The 22,687-nt window shown below is 41.0% G+C and overlaps 1 protein-coding gene across 7 annotated transcripts in view; it reads right to left on the bottom strand.

Moving 5' to 3' along the window:
- The window catches only part of AFF3 (ALF transcription elongation factor 3), a 553,103-nt gene that overhangs the window by 260,913 nt on the left and 269,503 nt on the right, over window positions 1-22,687 (bottom strand). For all 7 annotated transcript variants that reach the window (XM_087863299.1, XM_087863300.1, XM_087863301.1 and 4 more), the window contains one exon: window positions 12,791-12,838. In XM_087863299.1, coding sequence (XP_087719425.1) covers window positions 12,791-12,838 — 48 coding nt within the window. The remainder of the gene's footprint in view (window positions 1-12,790; window positions 12,839-22,687) is intronic.

Raw genomic sequence — 22,687 nt, 5'->3', positions numbered from 1 at the left:
CTCTGTCCCCTGCTCATTCTTACCCAATCTCCTTTTGTGTTCTTTTGTGCTGAAGTGATTAATCATTTCAACTATTCAAGGGGTTGCTGATGATCTTTCTAGATGATGCCAGCTGCGATGACCCCTCCTCCCCCACCATCCACACCATCTTAAACATGTCAGGAATCTGCTTTGGAATCTTTATTCATGTCACAGTGGGCTCCACATTTCCTACAACAATAACTACTGAACCTCCAAAAGAACTCCGTGTTCATTTCTCATCTTTTTCCAGAGTCTGGGATTAGGATGTGTGTGGAGAGGTTGGTGAGAGACGTTGATGAAAAAAAAAAAACAAAAAAAAAAAAACAAGGAAACAGGAAGTTAAGAAGTCAGAATGATAAAGGCTTATTTTGCAGAATAGAGGAGACATTTTTCTCTCACTGTCTGGAGAGAACCTGTTGCACCTCATTGTTTATGCGATATCATCTTCCTCATTGCACGTGGCTGGATTTTCTCCCCGCCCCCCCTCACCCTGCCTCTTTCTAGTTATTTGCAGTGGAATTTTCGAATGGCTTTTGTAGTTCAAGTTGACTCTCAGACTTACCAGGGTCTCAATTTGTAATTTGGTTACAGAGCGGCAGCCTGGGTAGGTTTTCAGGGATTGATCATTTTTTAGAAGCCATTACTAACATTTTCAGCTAACTTTAAAGGTTCTATTTTGAAAAGCCTATTCTTCACTTTCCACCTCACCCCCAGATATACACCATTAAACTGAATTCAAAAAGATGTTTAAAAATTGGCCCAAAATACTGTTAGGTCACAAGTTATTGCCAGGGAAGGGAAGACTAAAACGATTCATAAAGGAAATATTCAGATACAAGTATTTCAATAATGTTAAATGAATTACTATAGAATCCCAGGGTAATTTAAAAAGAAATATGTACTTTACATACAGAATTAATCTATATTTGAGACTATTAAAAGATATTTACAAGTAGCTGAGGATAGAGTTTTAAATTATTGCATAATACGTCAATAATAAGCATACCGATCTTAAGATTTTTAATCACATTTCAAAAGACTAATCAATGTTCAGAGATAAATACTTTGTTTAAAAAAATAACATAAAATCTTTAATATTTTTAACTCCACAGAACCAGAGATGTCTAATTATTTAGAATTACAATGCAAAAATAAGGCACTAAAATAAAGACATTATACTGAAAAATCTGCAATAATAAACAGTGCACAGATCACAACTTCTTGTGATGTCTTAGGAAATTCAGGGGAGAGAGAAAGATACCCATTTGCAAAATGGCACATCTTTTTAGTGAGAGGAGAGAGAGAGGGAAGGTACATTAAAGAAAATTAAGCCCCGACTGTTAGCATAGGACAATTGTTCTCAAAGCTAATAACTGGAGAGACAGGAAGAGGTGCACCTTTCCTGATTTATCATCAGAAACTAAAATTGTTTAGGAAAGCAGAATTTGGTACAGGGCTGGTCTCCAGAGAGTGGAGGTGTAAGCAGTGGTACTGAGCATAGCACTTCTCTAGAACTGCTGAGGTCCAAGTAGGGCCAGGAATGGAGCTATGTGCAAACAGAACAACACCCCACATGCAAAACCTAGTTAATGGGGGGGGGCTAAAGAATGCGACACTAGGTTACCTATTCTGAAATTATGGGCTGTGTGGGTAGTTTTCAAAATCAGAACAAAATAAGATGCCCGTAGGTACGGGAACATGTTCTAAAAGTTATGCAAAATGTCTGAGTTCCAACCCCTACATTTAAAAAATACTTACACTGCATTGCATCCAACCAACATAAAAATAAAAGAATTGTACACCTACTAATCACATTTCTCAGAACTTATATGACAACATACAAATGAAATGGAAAGGGAAAATGAGGTTTCTAAGTTTTTTCAGGTTATGCTGATCTAAATAATTATGAATATAAAGACTACAGAAAATGTAGATTAATATCTGGATAGATGGTCTAATTTTTCAAGGCCCTTATGTCTTTAATCTGCAAATTATCATCTCTACTTAAGAAATTATTTTCAACTTTCCCATGAGGGTACAAATTTGCAGCAAATTTGTAATTTCACACCCTTCAATTTGAAAAAGTAACAGAAAACACTGTGTGTGGTTTTCATGATAATAAATACAATTTTAAAATGTACGTCTTCAGCTGATCACTTTTGGGTGGATATGTTTTAATTGTTCTAAGAACTGCTTTCCACAGAGCATATTAGCAGTGGAAAGAGCTTTGACTTCCAGCCCTTGATGCTATGAGTAGCAAAATGGTAATTAACCAAATTATCCCTGCAAATTTATTATCTTGATTTCTTCAACTTGTACATTACACTCATTATCTATCAAAATGAAAAACTCTGTCTTCGGAAAGATAATCAGAACACAAGCGGCAGACAGAAAGTCTGCGCTCGCCTGATGTGTGCACGCGCAAAAGCTGCCAGGCTCCTTTTCACTTCTGACCCTCAGGAGTTAGGAGGTGAATTTTCTTCTCTCTTGCATTGTGCTAATTGTAGGATGTGTCCCAATTCTCCCAGGTCACACAGCAGTCTTCGCTGTCCTTGGAGAGCTGATGTTCTAGGGGGATAGCACCTCAACACTTTTTGTTGCAGGATTGGAAGGACAATAAGGTAGAGAACAAGAACGGACACTGAGCAAAAGGTCAAAGTCATTCATTCATTATCCTCCATCCATCTATTCAGTATTTATTAAACATTCACTGGGACAGTCATTTTGATAGTCCCTGGGGATAGACAGTAACAGCCTAATGCGGGCTACGAAAGACCATTATGACTCAACGTAGAAGTGAAGTGATAAGAATAAAGGGTACCTTTCCTGGGGAATACAGAATAGGAGCATCTAACTCGGACTTGGGAATCAGGAAGGCTTCCGGCAGGGAGTGAGCTCTCAAGGGAGGCTTGGAAACAGCTGAGTTGGGGGTGAAGGGTAGACAGAGCATGTTCTGTTGGGTACAGAAGAGCATGAGGTAAGCCCAGAGGCAGAAGTGGAGTATAGAGTGTGAGGTGGGCCATGGGGAAAGATAAGGCTGGAACGCAATGCAGGGCTAGGACTTGTGTGGCTCTCCCAGACCACATCCAGGAATCTGACTCTGTTCTGAACCCAGAGGGGGGCCACTGAAAACTTTTAAAAGCACACATGCTTTGGAAAGCTGATACTGCCTACACTGGGGGAGCTGGATAGAGGCCACCAGTATGAAGGTGGCCAGGGAGGAGGTCTCTGGAATAATCTGGGTGGGAAAGGATGGTGGACTGAACAAGAAGAACATCTCTTTCCAACAGAGATGGAAAGAAGCAGATCCATCTGAGGGCGATTCAGGAGACAGACTGACAGGCTTGGTGTGCAACCAACTGTGGCAAGTGTGAGCAGGAAGAGTCCAATGGTTTGAGCAGCTAGGTGAATGAGGATAATCCATGCTGGAGGCAGAGCCATCAGAGGTGTGAGCTGGCATCAGGGTGGGGGCGTCTATGACACAAATAAGTGGAACAACGGGGGCGCCTGGGTGGCTCAGTCGGATAAGTGTCTGCCTTCGGCTCAGGTCATGATTTAGGGTCCTGGGATCAAGCCCCATGTTGGGCTCCATGCTCAGGAGGGAATCTGCTTCTCCTTGTTCCTCTTCCTCTGCCCCTCCCCCTGCTAGTGCGTGCGCTCTCTCTCTCAAATAAATAAATAAATAAATAAATAAATAAATAAATAAATAAATAAAATCTTCCAAAAAAAAAGTGGAGCAATTCAATTCGGGGGCAGCTGGATAGATAAGCATGAAACTCAGGAAACAGCTGGGCTCGAGATACACACTCACCCACCACCATGGCACAAATGCCACCAGAAGCTGGAGAAATGTAGCCTGGGAGAAGAAGAGAGAGCTGGGACAGAAGTCTGAGGAATACCAACCATAAGGGGTAGTTACAGGAAGTGAGGCGCATGAAGGAGACCAAGAAGAAATGACCACCCACTGGGAATAAGCCCAGGAGGGTGTGGTGAGGGAGGCTAAGGCCCCAGCACTTTAAGGTGGACAGTGTGGTCAGCACATCGAATGCTACGAAGAGATCACGCTGGGAACGGTCTCTGTGCTTAGTGAGAAGCCAGCATGAAGCAGTGACTCTGGTAAAAGTGGTTTCAGGGGAGTGGGGGAGGAGGACCTGGACAGCGGTAGGTTGATGAGAAAGTGGAGGTGAAGGCACACGGGGACCCGGCCGGCGGGAGGGGGGGGTGTCAACTGAGGAAGGGGAGAGAGCCCCAAGGAGTGCAGCACTGAAGAAGCGTCTTCCAAAGACAGAAGGTGTGTGTACATGTTTACCCTGAGGATAAGACCCAGGCTGGAGGAGACCTGAGACAGAGGGCACTCGCCAGCTCGGAGTTGGCTGCAGTCATTCATGGGACTCCAAACACAGGCAGAGGGATTAGCTGGAAGTCAGGAAAGAGGGAAGGAGGGGTGCAGGAGATCCGGGTCAGTCTCCTGGTCTGTCAGCAGGTTGGAACACAAGAGGTCCTGCGAGACAGAATCTAGGCCTATTTGCTTCACTGCTGTACCTCAGTGCCTAGGACAGAGCCTGGCACACTGGCCAATGAAGCCAGCAGGCCAAGGTGCTTGTGCTAATAGCATCTGTCTCCTCAGTGTCTGGGACAGTGGAGCTCCTGCTCAGGCAGGAAGGAGGTCCAGGTGTCAGAGGTGCGGGGCGAGGGCGATGGCTTAGCTAAGCCGGATCAACCTGGTTCTTGGAGATGAAAAATTCTTTCTCTGTATAAATCACAGATACATATACCATACACAGATGTACAGCATATTTGTGGTATTAGAATTTCGTGGGGGCAGCAATTAGGAAGAGTGTCTAAAGATTCCCTAGAAGGGGATAATGGGAAACAGCACAGGCCAGCTACCGTGATCCAGCCTGGAAAGTGGGATTCAGCATAAACAAGAGGTTGAATGCCTACAGGGGTCCATGACCCAGGCACCAGAGCTGGCTGATAGAGAAAAGGTTTCACTGCTCCATCCTGGAAGTCCTGGAAGGACTGAGGGGAGCAGTGGACTCTGAAGGTGGACAAGAGACCAAGCACAATGGTGCCTTGCTAATGGGGTGGGAGAGGGCATCAACAGACGACCCACGTCAGAGGAAGGTAATGCCTCACACGTGGCCATTCCAGCAAGAGGCTGAAACTGGCAAGCTTTCTGGGGGAAAGATGGCCATGCTTGAGCGAATGCGATGGGGCAGAAACAGTGGTAAAAGGTCCTCAGTGACTTGTCCTCCAGGACCTGTTTGCAAGGACCAGCATCAGAGGGAATTTCTAGGTTAGAGAGAGAAGCAAAAAAAGGTAAGATAGAGTTGAAGAAGGTCACAGGGCCCTTTTTGCTAGAAATTTTCTGACACAAAGGTTACACACTTGCATATACACATTCACAGGCTAAAAATTCTTTGGCAAACAAGGAGGATCTTATTTGTCTGCACATGTTAAGTACTAATATCACTTCAGCAAACAGTCTAATGCTTCTGTGCTTCTTAATTAGCGCTCCAAAGTATTCTTTATTAAGTGACTTAACATAATCATTCCATAAATAATTGCCAGTTTTGATCTTTGGTAAGACTTTCAAAGTCCAATGAGCACCTATGCTTATATTATACTAAAATATAGAAATAGGAAAGAGAAAATAAAATTGCATTCGTTCTATTAGGTGAATTTAGCAAAGGACATGAAGCAGGTCGAGTGGCCAGCACTATTAGCATTTCACTGCTGAAGAGCAGCACTTAAAAGAACCCAAGATTAACAATAAGTGTGTTCTTCGGGAATTTATACATTTGAAAGTATTATCAGATATTATACTCTCATGTCTATTGATATTTTCTAGAAGCAAAATAAAAACCACAATGCAATCGTAAAATTCATTCATAGATAAAGATAAGAATCTGCACGCTTCGTTCTAGGTGATCCAAGGTTAAGCACTTATTATTCTGAAAATGAGGACTCCCCGAAATACAAAGCAGCAGAATACCGTGAGGGTGCTGTGAAAACCTGAGCGGCACGCATGGGTGACAAGCACAGTCCAATGGACCACATATGCTCTGACAGGCAGCGACTGTCTCTGCTTCTGTCCCACCCTCCTACACTCTTGTGTTGCTAGGGGAGGACTCTGCAAGGCACCTTTCAGAGGAGTACTGGCATGGAAAGGAGTGCATCTCTATTTGCTTTCTTCCCCACATTCTCTCTCTTACTCATTCTATAAGCATCTGTCCCTTTTTCGAGTCTGGCAGGTGTTTTAAGGCAGGGCGTAAATCTATACTTCTTGAGGTACGTTCAATCTCTTATTTCTTTGTTCTGTTGATGCCCCTTGTAAGGCAAGAGCAGCAGAAAACTTACGAAATCAAGTATTTTTAATCCCTCGGTCCTCTAACGTAATACTGAGCTTCTCCAAGTATCCTGAGAAACTGTGAAACTGGGTCTTTGACCTTGCCTGAAGCCCAGCCCTTCCTGCATTCTGGCTGCTGACATGCTTCTCTGCATGTCTCTTAGTCTTTACCAGCCTGGCCACAGCAGGAGGCACACAGCACCGTTAGCTTCCATGACATCCAGTGGCATCTAGGTTTTGTTAACATGCCACTTGTGTATCTCCTCTTTCCTTTCAGCCGGCACCGGCAGAGTAAAACAGTGACCAATACCCATGTAAAGATATCAACTGAGGTATCAGAATTCACTCTTGACCCTTAGGGTAGAAAGTACATTCCCATGGACCTTTAGCTACATGGGCTGCTAACATTCCTTTGGTCTTCTATCCCCATGGTTCTGTACACGCCTTTGTAGTTCCTAATGGTATGCATCAGAATGAGACAGGCAAACACAGAAAGACAAAGCCATGTGCGCCCAACAGGAGCTTCCAGACCCCTGGGGTTCCTTTGGCCATCACCTCCAAATTCCCTGGGCTCAGAACAGATTTTGAATTAGAGTGGTCTCTTGCCCCACCTCTGTTAGAAACCGAACACTTCTGGAGTGATCACAAAGTCTAAAAAGTGTGACCAAATGGCCCTGGAATATAGGAGTAGGGCACTGGATACCCCTCACAGGCACGAGGATGCCCTTGGCAAGCAGAAAGGGAATCATTTAAGTAGGGCTTTTGGTTTCAGCCAAAAGGACTAGCATAATAACATCTCTTACAAATGCACCTATGGTAAAATAAGACGTAAATTTGTGGTATTTCTGTCTCTATCCATTCAGATGACCAAATGCAGAAAGAGAAGTGAAAACAAAGCACTATCAGCCAATAATTCATCTTGGGCAAGACCCGCAGGTTTTGTCTGGTGAATTTCTCTAGGCCTACATCAGGGTTACTTTCGCTTTGATTTTATTTCACTGCAACAAGTAATGGGAAGTATTAATGGAGCTCCTCTGCAGCTCTACCTGGATTGATTTTGCCATTTGTGGGCTTCATTTTGTCACTAATAAAATCTTTACTGTTTGAAACGAATGAAATAATTGATAAAGGAAAGAGCATGGGCTCGAAAAAGCCTGTCTGGTCTGAAGCCGGGGAGATTTGACTGAGGTCCATCTCTGCAAATGACCTGAACAGGTCACTTGAAACAAGTGGTCTCTTTGTTCTCTAAAGACTGGCCAACATATTTTCATTTGGGTTAAGGAGCATGTAGACATTTAAGCACAGGGTTTGTCTTGGCCCACCATGAGAGTCTGAACATATGAGGGGGCTGTAATAATGCGCACTTCATATGATGGTGCTTTAAACGCTCTCCTCACTCACAGATCTCCCAGAATCAAAACCGAAAATCTTGTCCAGTGAGCTCCTTAGCATCTAGGAAAGGAATTCCTTTATTTGCTGGAAGTTTGTTCAATTGTAGTGTCAGGAAACTGATTTGGGCCCCCAGAATTTAAACAAGTACCAGTTATCCCCGTCCTAGCGACAGAAATGCAACTCTATGTAAATATTCACTATAAACATTTCATAGGAAACTGTAATTAAATTAGTGACTAAAGGTGAAAACCAAGAGGATAATCTGCTCAGACATTACCCTGAAATTGTCTCTGACTTCATCCTTTAAGTTCAAACCAGAATCTCTTAACACTGGTCTCTTCTTAAGAAGTCCCACTACACTAAGAGTCGTGCCCCTCAAGAACTGCCATCCAAAGCTGTCTTGCTTAAAATCTGTGCATCCTAGATTCCAGCCGTGCACAACCCCATTAAGTTGTAAACGGATTTTATTTGCTGAACAAATGTTAATTTCATTCTACGTTAATGGATAATGTTGACGAAAAGCACCTAAGTATTACAGCACTGGAACCTTTAAGAATGAAATATGGTGCAACTTACAAAACTGTCTGTTACAAACATATGTCAGCCATGAGGGCTCCTAGCTCTTATCGCCCATCTTCATAGAACTCGGTTATAATTTCTCCCTCGGTTAACTGATTTTTGCAATAATACACAGATTTATTAGGTCCCAGGATTAAAATTCTCTGAGTAAGAGTAAAAAATAATTACACTTTAGAATATAATGTAATATTCAAATGACTTGAAAACAGTCACCTCAGCAAAAATAAGAGAGGGGAGAGGAAAAGGAAGTTTAAAGATGAGGTTGATAACACTGGCCATAAAACCTCTGTGAGTTCAAGTGCACAAATGCATGATCTGGCACTTCTGAATCATAAACATGTGGAAATGGGAAACCTCCCTTTCACGGCAAAATGCCTGAGTGGTTTCATTATTGAGCCAGGGGGATTTCTTCATTTAATAAGAAAGCTTAGGAGAGAAGATAGGGTGCTGCTGCCAGACAGTGCTTGTTAAAATCCCAGCTCTACCACTTTCTAGTTGTGTGACCTTGGGCAAGCCGTGTTTAGATTTCTTTGTCTGTAAAATGGGGATGCTAACAGCGCCTGTCTCATAAGGGCATCTGTGATAGTTAAAGGAGCTAATACATGCAAGAAACTGAGAACAGTCCCTCATCCATAATAAGCACTCCATAAATGTTAGCTCTCCAGCATTTGGTACTTGCTCTTATCTACAGGACTGATTGCAAATGGAGAGGCCCTGGACGGAGGCTATGGCCTCTCCTCAAAATGTCTCTCAACTCTCTGACTTCATATTCTCAGTCTTGTCTTGCCTGGTTGCTGCCCTCTCTACTGCACAGAAACAGCACTCAATAAAGTCACTGATGAGCTTTTTGTTGTCCAATCCATGGAGTGGTTTTCAATCCTCATCTCTCTTGTCCTCTCGGAAGTCCTGTGCACTGTTGAGCTTGAAACTCTCTTTCCGTGGGTTCTAGGACCTTCCATAGCCACCGTTATCCCTCAACTTCCCGAGTCACGCCCTCTCCCTTTCATTTGCCAGTGGACCCTACTCTCCCTGGCCCTTAAATTTTGGAATTTTGGCTCTCATTTCTTCTCAGTCTCTTGTCTCTCTCCAGGCAAATTTACCCATTTCTATGGTTTTACTATGGTTTTACTACCAATGTGCTAATTAGTCCAAGATGCTGGTCTGCTGCTTAGACCTCTGTTCTGAGCCCCAGACCAGTGTATGCTCAGTAGACAGTCTCCATGTTTCCTGGACTGTGTCAAAGGTGCTTCAACCTCAACATGTCAAAAAATTAATGTATGACTTCATCCCTTCCCCCCACAAACTAGCATCTTCCTCGATGTTCCCATGCCTGTGAGTGACCCACCGAACATCTCTCATCTGGGCAGGTGCAACAGCCTCTCACCCCTCTTTTCTTCCCCTCGTCCCCTCAATCCATTCTGCATAGCAGTCAGAGTAGAGTATCTAAATGGCCAATCTGATCACATCACTCTGGCTCATATTTCTTGGTTGTGGCTGAGAAGGCACAGCCCTACCTGGTTTGTCCTTCCTGGCTTTTGCCACCTACTCTCTAGCCACTCTGGCCTCACTGTCCTTCCTGGGTCCCTAACTAGCCAAATACTTCCTATTTCTCTGTGTGCAGCCTCAATATCCCTGTCCTTAGGCCAGTTTCCTATTCATCCTCCAACTATTAGTCCAAATGTTGCTTCCTCAGGGAAGCTGTTCTTGACCTAAAATGAGGTCATGTGTCCTATGGTGGGCTCTCACAGAACCCTGAGTATTTATCACAATTAACATTTGACATTTACTTATAAGATTAAAAATAAAACTTAGTATCTGTATTTTCCAGCATATGGTGGGTTTCAAGAGGGTCATGTCTGTTTGGCCCACTGTTATTTTTCCAGTACCTCCCACATGGAAAGGGTATGTTAACACTCGTCAAGTGAATATCTCAATTTTCATTATTTTAAGGCACTTTCATGACCTGTTCATCCTCCACAATAAGAGAGAGCCATCGCTTGAATGTGATGGCTCTAAGTAACGAGTACCTTGGTGACCTTGACTACATCAGGTTTATCTGAGCTGCTCACGAGGGGAGAGAAAGGGATAAGGAAGACTGGGCTCCACAAAGACTATCCATGCGAACCCAATGCTAAAAACGCCAATAAGTCACGTCCACAATTTAGAACAAATGGAATCTGTTTGTGAGCTATCACAATGATATTCTTCATTCTTCCTTAGAGGATTCCTTCACTCATTCACTCATTTATTTATTCTACAAAATCGTGAATTCTCAGTTCCAGACATCAGGGCCACAGTGTAGGAGGAAGCCCGACGTGTGGCAGATACACAATAACTACCAGGGAGAAGGAGCCCTGTGTTTGTGTTTGGAGGAGAGGACATACTTAGGACAAGAGAAGAAGACAACCCTGGAGAATGACTGGGGTGTGCGAGGCAGGGGACAACCAGGAAAACATTCTGGGCAAAACTGGGAACACTGATGTGATCCTCCAGAAGCTACCTCAGTACCAGCTACTAGTACTAATAGGTCAGGCTGCCAGGGGAGAGCAGAGAAAAGGCCCACCTGGACAACACCATCACCTCTGAGTCTGTATCATTTCCCATTCTGGACCACTCCTCACAGGCTCTTTGAAGACTGGAATTTGGAGAGGACTCAGCTGCCTTCTGAAGAAATCATCATCTCTGTTACCCTGAACCTTGCATGTGCTTCCAAATCAATTATCTGCTTGGTCCAGGCTTTCGCTTGTGTTCCTTGCCTGATTCAAAGTGGGTCGTGGCAGCGGCAGCACCCGTCGAATATTAGGGTCAGTATTGGGAAGTAGATGTGGGACCAGGGGGCATAAGGTTTTCATCAACTCTCTTAAGAAAAAAAATAATGCTTTAAACTCTTGACTTCAGCACTCAGTTTCATTTTAGGTGAATTTTATATTACCTCAACTATATCCTTTCGGTATGTGAATTGCTCAAGCCCTTATTCAAACTTCAGGCTCTGCTTGGAGTATGGAAAAGAAAGGTCAAATGACAGATTTCTACCATATCCTCAGAAAAGAGAAGAAAGGATAAGAACAGGTAGGATTTTATAAATTGGGAAACCAAAGAGGGATTGCTATGTTCTTGTATTACCATTTTGCTGACATAAACACCATAACCAATCAAAGGAACAAGGCTTAAACACTGAATATTTGGAGTCCAGACATGAAAGGATGTCAAAAGAAAAACGGAAAGTATATTATTAGCACTTTACACTATTTGTTGTTTAATCTGAAACAAAGCTCCAGGTTAGAGATAATACAGATACAAAATACAATATGTATATTATTTAACATATATTAAATGCCAGAAATGAAGCTACCCATTTTGATGACTATTTTCTATATAAATCTCTGCCAGAAAAACAAAAATCATTATGAACTCAACAGATCAAATTTCAATTCCTTATTTTGGTCAACTTGAGAGTTAAAAGATTTATTTATGAAATAATGTTTTCCAGGAAGCAAAAAAAAAAAAAAAACCCTGCTTCTGAAAACAATTTGATGATTAATGCAAATTTTTAAACCAAATAATTATATTACTGTCATTCACTAACAATTCAAGGAAAAGTGTGTAGGATGTCCAAAAGTTAGAAACATATTAAAATAAAGGTTTTTTCTTTATAGGGAATTGCCATCCCATCTGGTCTAATTTGTCTTGGTGTTTTGCCCAGCATAATATCAGCTCTCTGAGAATGTAAATTATTAGGTTACTCCCCTGAAAAAAATATGAGTGAAGAAAAAATATGGGTTGAAGATGACATCCTGATTATAAGTTTGAATACTCAGGAAAACACTAATATGGCGGAAGAGCTCAACCTAAGTAAATCTGGGTGTGAAACTAGTTCACGGAGGGTATCTTCTAGACATGGTGAGGAGGAAAAAGACAGTCTTACAGGGAGGAACAGGCAACACACTATGATGCAAAACAATATGGAAATAAATTTTCAGACACTGGGCATTACTTGTCAGAGTGCTTCTGATTCTAATTAAGTTTAGGAGAAAAATAACAAGGCAACCCTTGCCTGACTGTAAAGTATAGACTATTAAAGGATGCTTCTAAATAGGAGGGTGATAAATGGGGGCATCCGAATGTTTGCGCAACCGTATTTTTCATCTCAACTCTATTCTTCTCTCAGCTGATCACTTTAACACAGTGTCACCTCAGCCTCTACAAAGGCCTCAGGTTGACGTGTAGCTCCTGGATTTCGAAAAGAAGCATTATTTTTGTAAAGTGGCCTTTAGGCAACTTCCATGATTGCCCTCAGAAAAGGTAAGCATCAAATAGGAAACAGACAATAGGCTCCTTTGACAATTGTAGCCACATGCCTCCTTCTATTTGGAATCTATGTCCAACCAGCTGGTAAGATTTGTAAAAAAAAAAAAAAAAAAAAGAAAAGAAAAGAAAAGTCCTTACCCGAATTATTTCTTCAACACAGCTGTTTGTGTCTCCAGATCTACTCTCCTGAAAGCAAAGGAAAAAAAAATTAAGCCTGATAGCACAGATTTATGGTTACAAAGAAAAGAGGACACACAAGCTTCTAAAGTTGAGTTTGGACTGGGGATGCCTGAAGTGGGACTTAGTGCTGAGCTCCTTTCCTCAGTGGGGTAGCCTGAGTCACGGCTATGACTGCCCCCGCCATGGCGCAGCAGACGGACCAGCCAGGAGCCCCGCACACACCTGCGGTTCAGCTCTGGGCCGTCAAATTGCGTTCATGCTAAGCGGGACAGGCTCCTAGGAGGACAGCGGCCAACTGGCAGGTGTGAGCTCTGTTCCCCCTGGGCTCCATCAATGTGTGGAAATGTGGCCTTCACTGCAAAAGTGGAGCTGGTTTACCCACCAAACACGTGCAATGGCTTTGCCGAGTACAATGGTTGTTAAGGCTTAAGTAAAAGTCTGTCCCCACTTTTTAAGTAAAAGTCTGGTAGTTCCACCATCCTCAAAGCCCAGATTTACTGGTTTGATGAGCCGAAAACTGAAAGACCAAAAGGAGAAACATCCTCTCAACAGTCGCACAGCATGCTGGGTGTCGTACTCCAGAGCCACTTGTTCTGTGACCCACACTGCCCTGTGCTGTGGAGATGTTAAGGGCTCTGAGGAATGGTGGCTTCAGGTCGCAGTCGACACTGGGGAGCACTTTCAGTTCCAGAGATTCTGTGTGGTTACTGCTGGTTCCATAGCTCGGAGCACAGGAAGTGGTATGGTGGGGACATGAAAGCAGTGTCTGCTGGTCTCGGGAGAAACTTCCCTTGGCCTTTTAATACAATGACGTTGGCCACAACTCAGCATGACATCCTGGAACGGGGCTGTATTCACGGTCTTCTCCAAGCCCATTCTCCCATCCTCTCCGTAGTTCTCTCTCCACCAGAGAAGCAACTCTTCCCCTTTCTGGGTTTCCTGGTTAGTTCCAAGTCACCCCGCAGATCATAGGTCAACATGACCCCCTCCGAGCAGCCGCCCCTCATCCTGGAGTACACATCCGCAGCAGCATTTACTCCTTCCTCAGAGTGCTCACCACATTCAGTACTTAACTCTTTAATGCTATCTCCTCCCTCTAGAACACACACTCCACAAATGTAGGGGCTCTGTGTCTTTCGGCTGTGCTTCACACAGTCCTGAGTGTGTGCAGTCAATGTCTGCCAGTGGACACTGTGGGAAGAAACGAGTGAACCTCCTTCCTATGGTCTCAGGAATGTCAGGAGTATCACAATCAGCTTCAGGACTTTGGAATATTGCAAAGGCTCTACCAAAGAACACACCTTTGCACTCCTTCCACCCCCTTTACCTGGTAGAAGAGCATTCTGTTTGAAATAGTCTACCTTCACACTGGCTAAGGGGCCAGGGTGTGTAAAGGTATGTGAAATCTGAAAAGGTCGCACATGATTGAGAAAATTTGTCCAAGTCCCCTAACTGAGGCCCAGAAACTTTACATGATTCACCCCACATCACATAACAGCAGTGCCTGGACCAGAACACAGGACTCCTGACCCTTAGTCTTGCACAGTTTCACTTCCAGAAGCTTCCCCTAACACCAAAGCTATGTTTGAAAGAGATCTAACCCCTTAGCAAACCTGAGCTCATTTGTCAAAGGTATTTCATTACCAGGGTTTCTACAAGGTTTATATGGTTCAGGAATTTCTCGTGTGTGGTAAAATGCACATAACATGAAATTTGCCATTTTAACCATCTTAAAGTGTATAATTTATTGGCATTAAATACAGTCACAATGCCGCCACTATCTAGTTCTAGAAGTTTTTCATCACCCTGAATGAAGTTCCCATGCCCCTTGGACAGGAATTTCCCCTTCTTCTCTCTCCCTAGCCCCTAGTAACCACTAATCCATTTTCTGTCTCTATAGATCTTTCTATTCTGGACATTTCATGGAAATGGAATCATACACTATGTGGCCTTTTATGTCTGGCTGGCTGGTTTCACTTAGGATAATGTTTTCAAGGTTCCTCCATATCCTAGCACATATTATTATTTCATTCCTTTTCACGACCAAATAATATTCCACTGTATGGATATACCAGCTTTTGTTTATCCATTCATTAGCTGATGGACATTTTGATATTTCCACTTTGGCTATTGTGATAGTACTTCTATAAACATCCACATACAAGTTTTTGTTTGAACGCCTGCTTTCAGTTCTTTAAGGTATAAAATTGGGAGCTGAATTATTGGGTCATATGGCAATTCTATGCTTAGCTTTGAGGAACTGCCAAACTGTTTTCCACACTGGTTGTCCTATTGCACATTTCCATCAGCAATGTATGAAGATTATAATTTCTCCATATCCTCACAAACACTTGTTATTTTTGGTTTTGCATTATTTTGTTTTTGATAGTAGCCATCCTACTAGGTGTAAAAATGGTATCTCATCATGGTTTCGATATGCATTTTCCTATTGACTATTGATGTTGAGCGTCTTTACATGTGCATGTCGGTCATTTGCATATCTTCTTCAGAAAAATGTTCTTTGTCCACTTTTTAATTGGGTTTTTTGTCTTTTTATTGTTTGTTGTAAGAGTTCTTTATATATTCCAAGTCCTAGACCCTTATCGGATAAATGATTTGCACATATTTTCTTGCATTCTGTGGGCTGTATATTCACTTTCTTGGTAGTTCATGGATATACAAAATTTTTAATTTTGATGAAGTCTACTTTATTTATTTATTTTTCTTTGTTCCTGGCTTCTGGTGTCATATCTAAGAAACCACTACTAAATCCAAGGTTCGGAGAGATGTGCCCATGTTCTCTTTAAAGAGTTTTACAGTTTTAGTTTTTATATTTAGGTCTTTAATCCATTAGTTTGAGAATTTTTAGGTGAAGTATATTTCCTTATTGATTATTTGGTAAGTTTTAGTTAAAATGGAACGTTATCTTTGTATACATTACTCCATGCTGGTCTCATCACTAAAAGATTAGTAACAAAATGTTTAAGGCACAGCCACTGTTACTCATGGTGTCTGAACACAACATACATGTCTATCCTTATAAATCGAGAAAAACAGCGCTAAATAGTATGACAGGATTAGGAGACCCAAATGCTTTTACTAATATTTCATTACCCTTTCCTACACCCATCCCTCCTGTTTCCACAAAAGTTCCAGTTTGGTGACACACATCTCATAAGCCCCTCTTCCCATTCCCGATGCCTTATCCCAGGACTGCTCTAGAAACTGCACCGTTCTTTTTTTTTTTTTTTTTTTTTTAAAGAGAGCAAGAGGGGTGGGGGAAGGGCAGAGGGAGAGGGAGAAAGAGAATCCTAAGCAGGCTCCATGCATGTGACACAAGCTCAATCTCACAACCTTGAGATCAAGAGTCAGATGCTTAATGAACTGAGCCACTCAGGTGCCCCTGAAAACTTCAGTATTCTAACACTCCAATCAAAATGGATCAGAGAGCTCTTTTTGGAACTTTCCCCAAACCTACTTCCATTCCAGGGCAGCATGAGGCAGTCATCATAAAAGCTGTATGGTAAAGTCTCAGTCAGGCCAGAGCTCAATGTTTTTAGAATCATCTTCTTTGGATTTCAGTGGTAGGGAGGAGTGGTCTCAATTGGAAAACATATCTTCAGACTCACAACCACTTCTCTTACCCTACTTCCAAGTCCCAATTCTTTCCTACTATACAACATACTGGCAGAGCAAATGTTAAGGTCTCATGTACTTTCTATTTTCCACCTTAAAACAGTCAATCAAGAAAAACTTGAGTTCATGTTCACCTGGAAGACTCACCCAGGTACACAACATACTAAAAAGAGTCTTCAAATTGAACTTTGGGTTTGATTCCTTAAAGCTATATTTCCCCTGAATACCACACTTTAATTTCATTTGAAGGGATTTATATAAATGACAGGTTGCTCTTATGAATATCTCTCCCTATAATCCTATAAATTTCCACTACCTTACTCTGAAAAGGGAATCCATTGAGAGAGACATACAGTATAGATACCTATTAAAATACTTCCCTTATCACTATAAATGGAGTATGTAAGATTATTACATTGGGTCATATCAATGACTGCTCCAACTATGAGTTTTGATGGTCTGGACAGACATCAGGTCATTCCCTACTGGGAGAGACCTTTATAAAGCCAAGAAAGTGTCAGAAGTAAAGCTGGGACAAAGGACTTCCAATAACAGTCTCAGGAAACCCTGGCCTTACATTACACTATGGAGAGTCTTTGGGCCTTCTCTGGAACATCTCTTACTCCTGGGGACACCTAGGGACCTAAGAAGGGTACTATGTTGAATCTGAATCTCCAGGGCCCCATTTGGATTGAAGTGGGTCCATGAGGCACATATTATAGAAAGTTTGAATTGGAAGGAAACTTGGAGCTCATTTTAGGCCAAATCAGTGACTTTAACAGATGGAGAAACTGTGGCCCAGAGAAGCAAAAGACTTTTCTAAAATCATTCTGGCAGCAAGAGGCAGTCGAGATAGAGCCCACACCCATTTATTCAACACCAGTTCAGTGAATTTTCTGCTATATCATGCTGTTTCTCTAAGATCAACCCTTAGAACTGGCTCAACTTAAGGTCACTGTCATGCTTGAAGTATGGAAATAAAAGAATCTGGGGAGTATTTGGGTTAATTTCTGCGATGCAAATCATCCAACACTTAGTCACCCTGTGTCTTAGTAAACCTCCAACATCGCATGCATACACCAAAGGGGGAAGAGATAGGAGAGGAAGTGGAAAGGGTTAAATCCACCATCTCTCCTTGTGACATTAACAGATTAGAGAGAAGCATTTGTGTCCCCTGAAATTAGAAGACAGAATCCCACCTCTTCTTTTCCAAATACACAAAAGGGGGTAGGCATGTAGGATTGGGGTGGGTAGGGGGTGAGGGCTGGGGGAGACCGGAGGGCCTTTCACCTTCTTGAGGTCTTTCTCAAATCTGCTTTTAGCTGCAGTTGTGTGCTTTGATTATATTTACATTTTTAAAACTTTCAGTGTTTATGAACAAGATTAAAATATGCATGTAATTTACATCTCTAAATTTGTGTTTATATTTTTCACAATAAAGTCACTGCTTTCCCTGGAAAGGTACCCACTGAGAAGGAGGACTGCACAATGCAAATTTTAATTACTCTATATTTTTTTGAGGGTTTGTAGCTGTTGTTTCATGCTGAGTTGCTCCATATTTACTCTGACTTTGATGAACCCACCCTATTTCCTATCATTACATTTTGAAATCTGTCATAACAGTCTCACCTCATTGAACCTCCAACTAAACTTCAATTAAAAGCTAGCAACCCCAGCTGATTCTCCTGCTCTACAGCCTTGTCTATCACGTTCCTTTTTCACGGAACTGCTTTCCCCAAATCCTACCACTTAAAAATACACACCACACACTCTGCCAGGGAAATGTAAGGAGCTAAGCTGTGGGAAAGTAGAGCTGGAGAAATAGCCAGGAGCATCCTATCACTGAGAGCAGAAGTCCCTAATTACCATCCCAAGCACAGAGCCCTGGAAGAAGCAAGCAAGGCTTAAGGAGAAAAGGCTCGATCAAATCAGTGGGAAATGGCATTTCACTGCAGAGATGAAGCTGAACGCGTCCTATTTTCAAAAGTAGTTTAACTCTTCATCAGACACACTTAAGGCGGAACTTTCGTTCTAAAATAATGCTACTTTACAGTCACAATGCCTTTGTTTGTCTGCAAGCACTCAAAAGGCCCTCAAGCTTTTAGAAATTGTTTATCCCATGCACACTCTACAATACTTCTACAGAAGTATTTTTAAATAAGTCTTACTATTCTTGATTTACAGAAAAACTGAATTATGAAGAAATTAGGCGTGCCATCAACGCCACCACACCAGTGGGCGTGGATGTACGCTTGAATTCAGGGATCACCGTAATTCTAAGTGCAGCCCATCCACTGGCTGTATCCCCAGCCTCACCTAAGGCCAGTGTCACCTGCGGACAGGGAGGTGGCTGGCCAGTTCTCTCTCTCGATTTCAGCCTGTCTTACACTCAACTTAACATCTCGCCTTTTGAGGGCTATGCTCTGCTCCCAACCACTCAAGCTGAAAGCCTGCTTCATCCCTCATCAGTCCCCTCCTATCTCCTGAATCTGCTCAGCAAAACAGTGTACCTTTTGCTCCGCAGCTCACGTCCATCCCTTCCTCTTTGATTCTACTGTTACAGTATTATTGAGACATTTATACACTGAGAGGAAAAATAAGCAAAAAGAGTAATAAGAAAAGAAAGATGTACAAAGATAATATCATAAAAATGCAAGCAAAATGACGACAGGTGGTGGCAGTATTAATATCAGCTATATGGACAACTATAAAGGACATTTCATGGGAAAAAAAAAAGAATTGGATAGCAAAATACAGAATGAGGAAAAAAATAGTCCAGGCATTAATAGAGCATCAAAATAAGGTATGCTAGGAGAAAGGCAGACATAGAATTATTATGGTTGGAAATGTTTAATCTACCCGTATTGTTCCTAATAGAGGAAGGATGTCGAACCCTCCTCTGTATAAGAAGATAGAAAATTTGAAAAATTAAATAAAATGAAGAAGGCTAAGTTGTTAGATATTATGAACTTAGGCAGGAGCCCCAGCTTTTCAAGCACACATGAGACAGTTACCATGACGGCAGTCACCACAGTAGTCATATACTGAGCTACAAGAGGGCTTAAAAAATTTCCAAAAATAGTAGTTGTTTTATAGCCCAGACTCTTTAAACATAAGTTATCAAAATGATGGAGCTATAAATTAAACACTGTACAGACATAAAAATCTCCTAGAATTCTTGGAGTAAAACAAATATCACACACTTACAAATAACTCTTTATGGTCCCAGAATAGTAAAAGTAAAATACCACAAAAGAAAATTGTGGGATACCCCAGAACACTCTTAGAGGAAAAATTCACACACAAAACAATTTCAGTATGTTTTAAAAGAAAGTTTAGGTGCTAGGCAATCAATTAAAATTTTAAAATCAAAAGATACACGAAAGGGAGGAAATAACACAAAGGGAAAACCAATGAAATATTTATAACATGAAAAATTAGTAGAGTTTACAAAGCCAAAGTGCCATTTCTTAAAAACAAAACACACCACCCAAACAACAGAAAGTCACTTAAAAATCTGTTCAGTAAAAAGAAAGCCCAAATAAACATAATTTGATATAAGAAGGGGATAAAATATATGTAAGGAATTATAAGAGGATATTGATACTAATATTTAAAAAGAACACAATACTAAGAAATGAAAAATTTTGATGAAATTGGCAACTTTCTGAAAAACAAAACAATATACTTAAGAAATAAAGAAGAGACTGTACCCATAACCCTGAGAGTACAGATTACATTAAATTTAAAATTATCTTCAAGTATGGCTTCAAGTCAGATGGTTTTAGAGTGAAGCATTTCAAACTTTCAAGGGAACCTAATTCCATATATTTTCTCTTCCAGAGTAGACAGTAATGGAAAGATATGAGTGATTTTATTAAATTAATATAAAAACCTACCATAAGAGAATAATCAATATCCCTTATGAAGATAAATGCAAAATCCTCAACAGATTATAGTAAATATAATTCAATAAAACATCACAACAATTAGTAGGATTCATCCTGGGGAATGCAAAATGGTTTAATATTTAATATTAGGGAGCTTTTAAAGTACTGTATCACTAAGGAAAATATGTAAAACTGGGGTCATCTCAGCTTATAGACGTTTGGTCATATACCTAGAAAAGTCCAAAAGACCCTACTGTGAGTCTTATTAAAAAGGGAGATTAAAATATGCTGGATGTAAACTAAAGCCTCAAAGCTCCATAGCTATCCTGTGTAGCAGCAATATAGAATTTAAAAATATGAAAAAAATCCCACCCACGAGATCAAGAAAAATTAGTAAGAACCTTCACAAGAAATGTTTAAGACCTACAAGAAAAATCTTCAGCATTCTATTGAAAACTGCAACAAACAAAATACCTGAAAGGGACTAAGCTAGGCTTCTCAACTCGAATATATATTACAAAGCCAAATAAATTTATCAAGAGAAATAAACCACAAACTGCATTAACTTAAAAAAAAAACTGAGATGAAAGTCACATCACAGAAAATCAACCACATTAAATAAGTGCACAATTCAGTGGCATTTAGTACAAACATGTGGTGCCCAACGCTGTATATCACAATCACCTCTGCCTAATCCCAAACATCTCTATCAGTTCAGAGTAAAATGCTGTACCTATTAAGCAGTTTCTCCCCACTCCCCTTCACATTAGCTTTTTAATATGATTTTATTGTATTAATATTTTACTAAACTGAAAAGAACAGAATGAGAAAACCATCGATAAGTATCATTTACTTATATGAGTAGATTTTACAGTGGAAATGGTATCTCTCATTTATGTGTTTATGACCAGTTCCTAGTAGAGTACTTGGCACAGTGTCACAGGCACCTGTTGATGTTTGATGAATGAATAAATAAATAAGAGGCCAATGTATTTTTAAAAAGAGACTCTTTTAAAAATTAAAGTCTGCACTTTATAAGTAATATGGCTGGTTATATACATTACAAAGGGATGTCTTTGCGTTATCTCTCCCATTTCTCCCAAATAAATCACCAGAGTTATCTTAAAGACAAATTCTTAGAACATCAACATGCATTTGCTTCATTAATATTAAGCTTATCCACATTACTGCAAAAGCCCTTAGCAAGTTATGTGACTTCCCGAATCTCCATATTGGTATCTGCAAATTAGAGAACAAGGATTAGTCTGCTATCAACAGGCAATATTATTAAAGAGTTAATAATCGATTTTCTATCAGATTCCTAGACATAGGACAAGGTCTTTCAATTATGTTATTATTTTTATAATGAAAATTAGTGACCTCAATCAGAGATTGTAGTTAAAAGTGCATTTGGTTTTCAGAAAGTTAAGTGGTCTGTCAGTGCCCTGACCTTGTCAAAAATCTATTGATGGCATAAAGAGATTAGAACCAGAGACTGAGGTTTTACATCCTGAACACTGATTGATATTGAGTGCTTTTCCACAGGGTCATGTCTCAATAAAGTGCCTGAGTAGTGCATATCGGAGCCATCTTCCACTGTCCTGTCAAAGCTGGGTAAAGAAACCACACAGCAGTAATGGTGAACACATGCTTTCCACCTGTAATCTGACATTGACAAGAACACTTCAAGACCTCTGTGTTCTTTCATCTAAAACTGTGCAGTCATTACTTTGAGCGAGAGGAAGACCACACAGGCTCAGGCAAGTGACAATGATGACGTTATTAACCCTCACATGATAGGCAGACTTCAGTGAGACTCTGGAAATGTACCACCTCCTTTTTAACATTTTCCTGAAGCTCGTCCTGCACCCCATCTATATAATCTAATAACAAATCATGTGTTTTTTTGTAGGTAGCAGAAGGCTTGCTGATAGCACATCCCTATAACATATCCCTCTTTTTCCCCCTTAATTGATGGAGGGAAATGTAGAGGAAAAAACACATTTGAGTACCATTTATAATTGGGAGCATGGTTTTCTTTTCCAATCATGAAATTCTGAACAAAAAAGCTTGCAAGATGGAGAGAGTAATCTGATGTGGCTGAAGAAATTAGCCAATTAAAGATACTTAGGGCTGCTCCACCCTGTGTCCCCAGTAAGAGAGATGATCAATGTTCTTTCAGCCATGAATTGAAATGACTGTTGTAAATGGCAGAAGTGGCACAACGTATTTAATAATATTCTGTTTGGCACAATCTATTCATTTTACTTAAGGACTTGGATAAAAGAAATAAAGGGCAGATTCACAAGTAACTCTTAATATGTCATGT

Source organism: Ursus americanus, chromosome 7 (assembly GCF_024610735.1).
Source record: "Ursus americanus isolate L20-20 chromosome 7, mUrsAme1.1.p, whole genome shotgun sequence".
In the NCBI taxonomy this organism is placed as follows: domain Eukaryota; kingdom Metazoa; phylum Chordata; class Mammalia; order Carnivora; family Ursidae; genus Ursus; species Ursus americanus.
The sequence above is the reverse complement of the archived record's forward strand: the minus strand, read 5'-3'. Positions and strand labels throughout refer to the sequence as shown.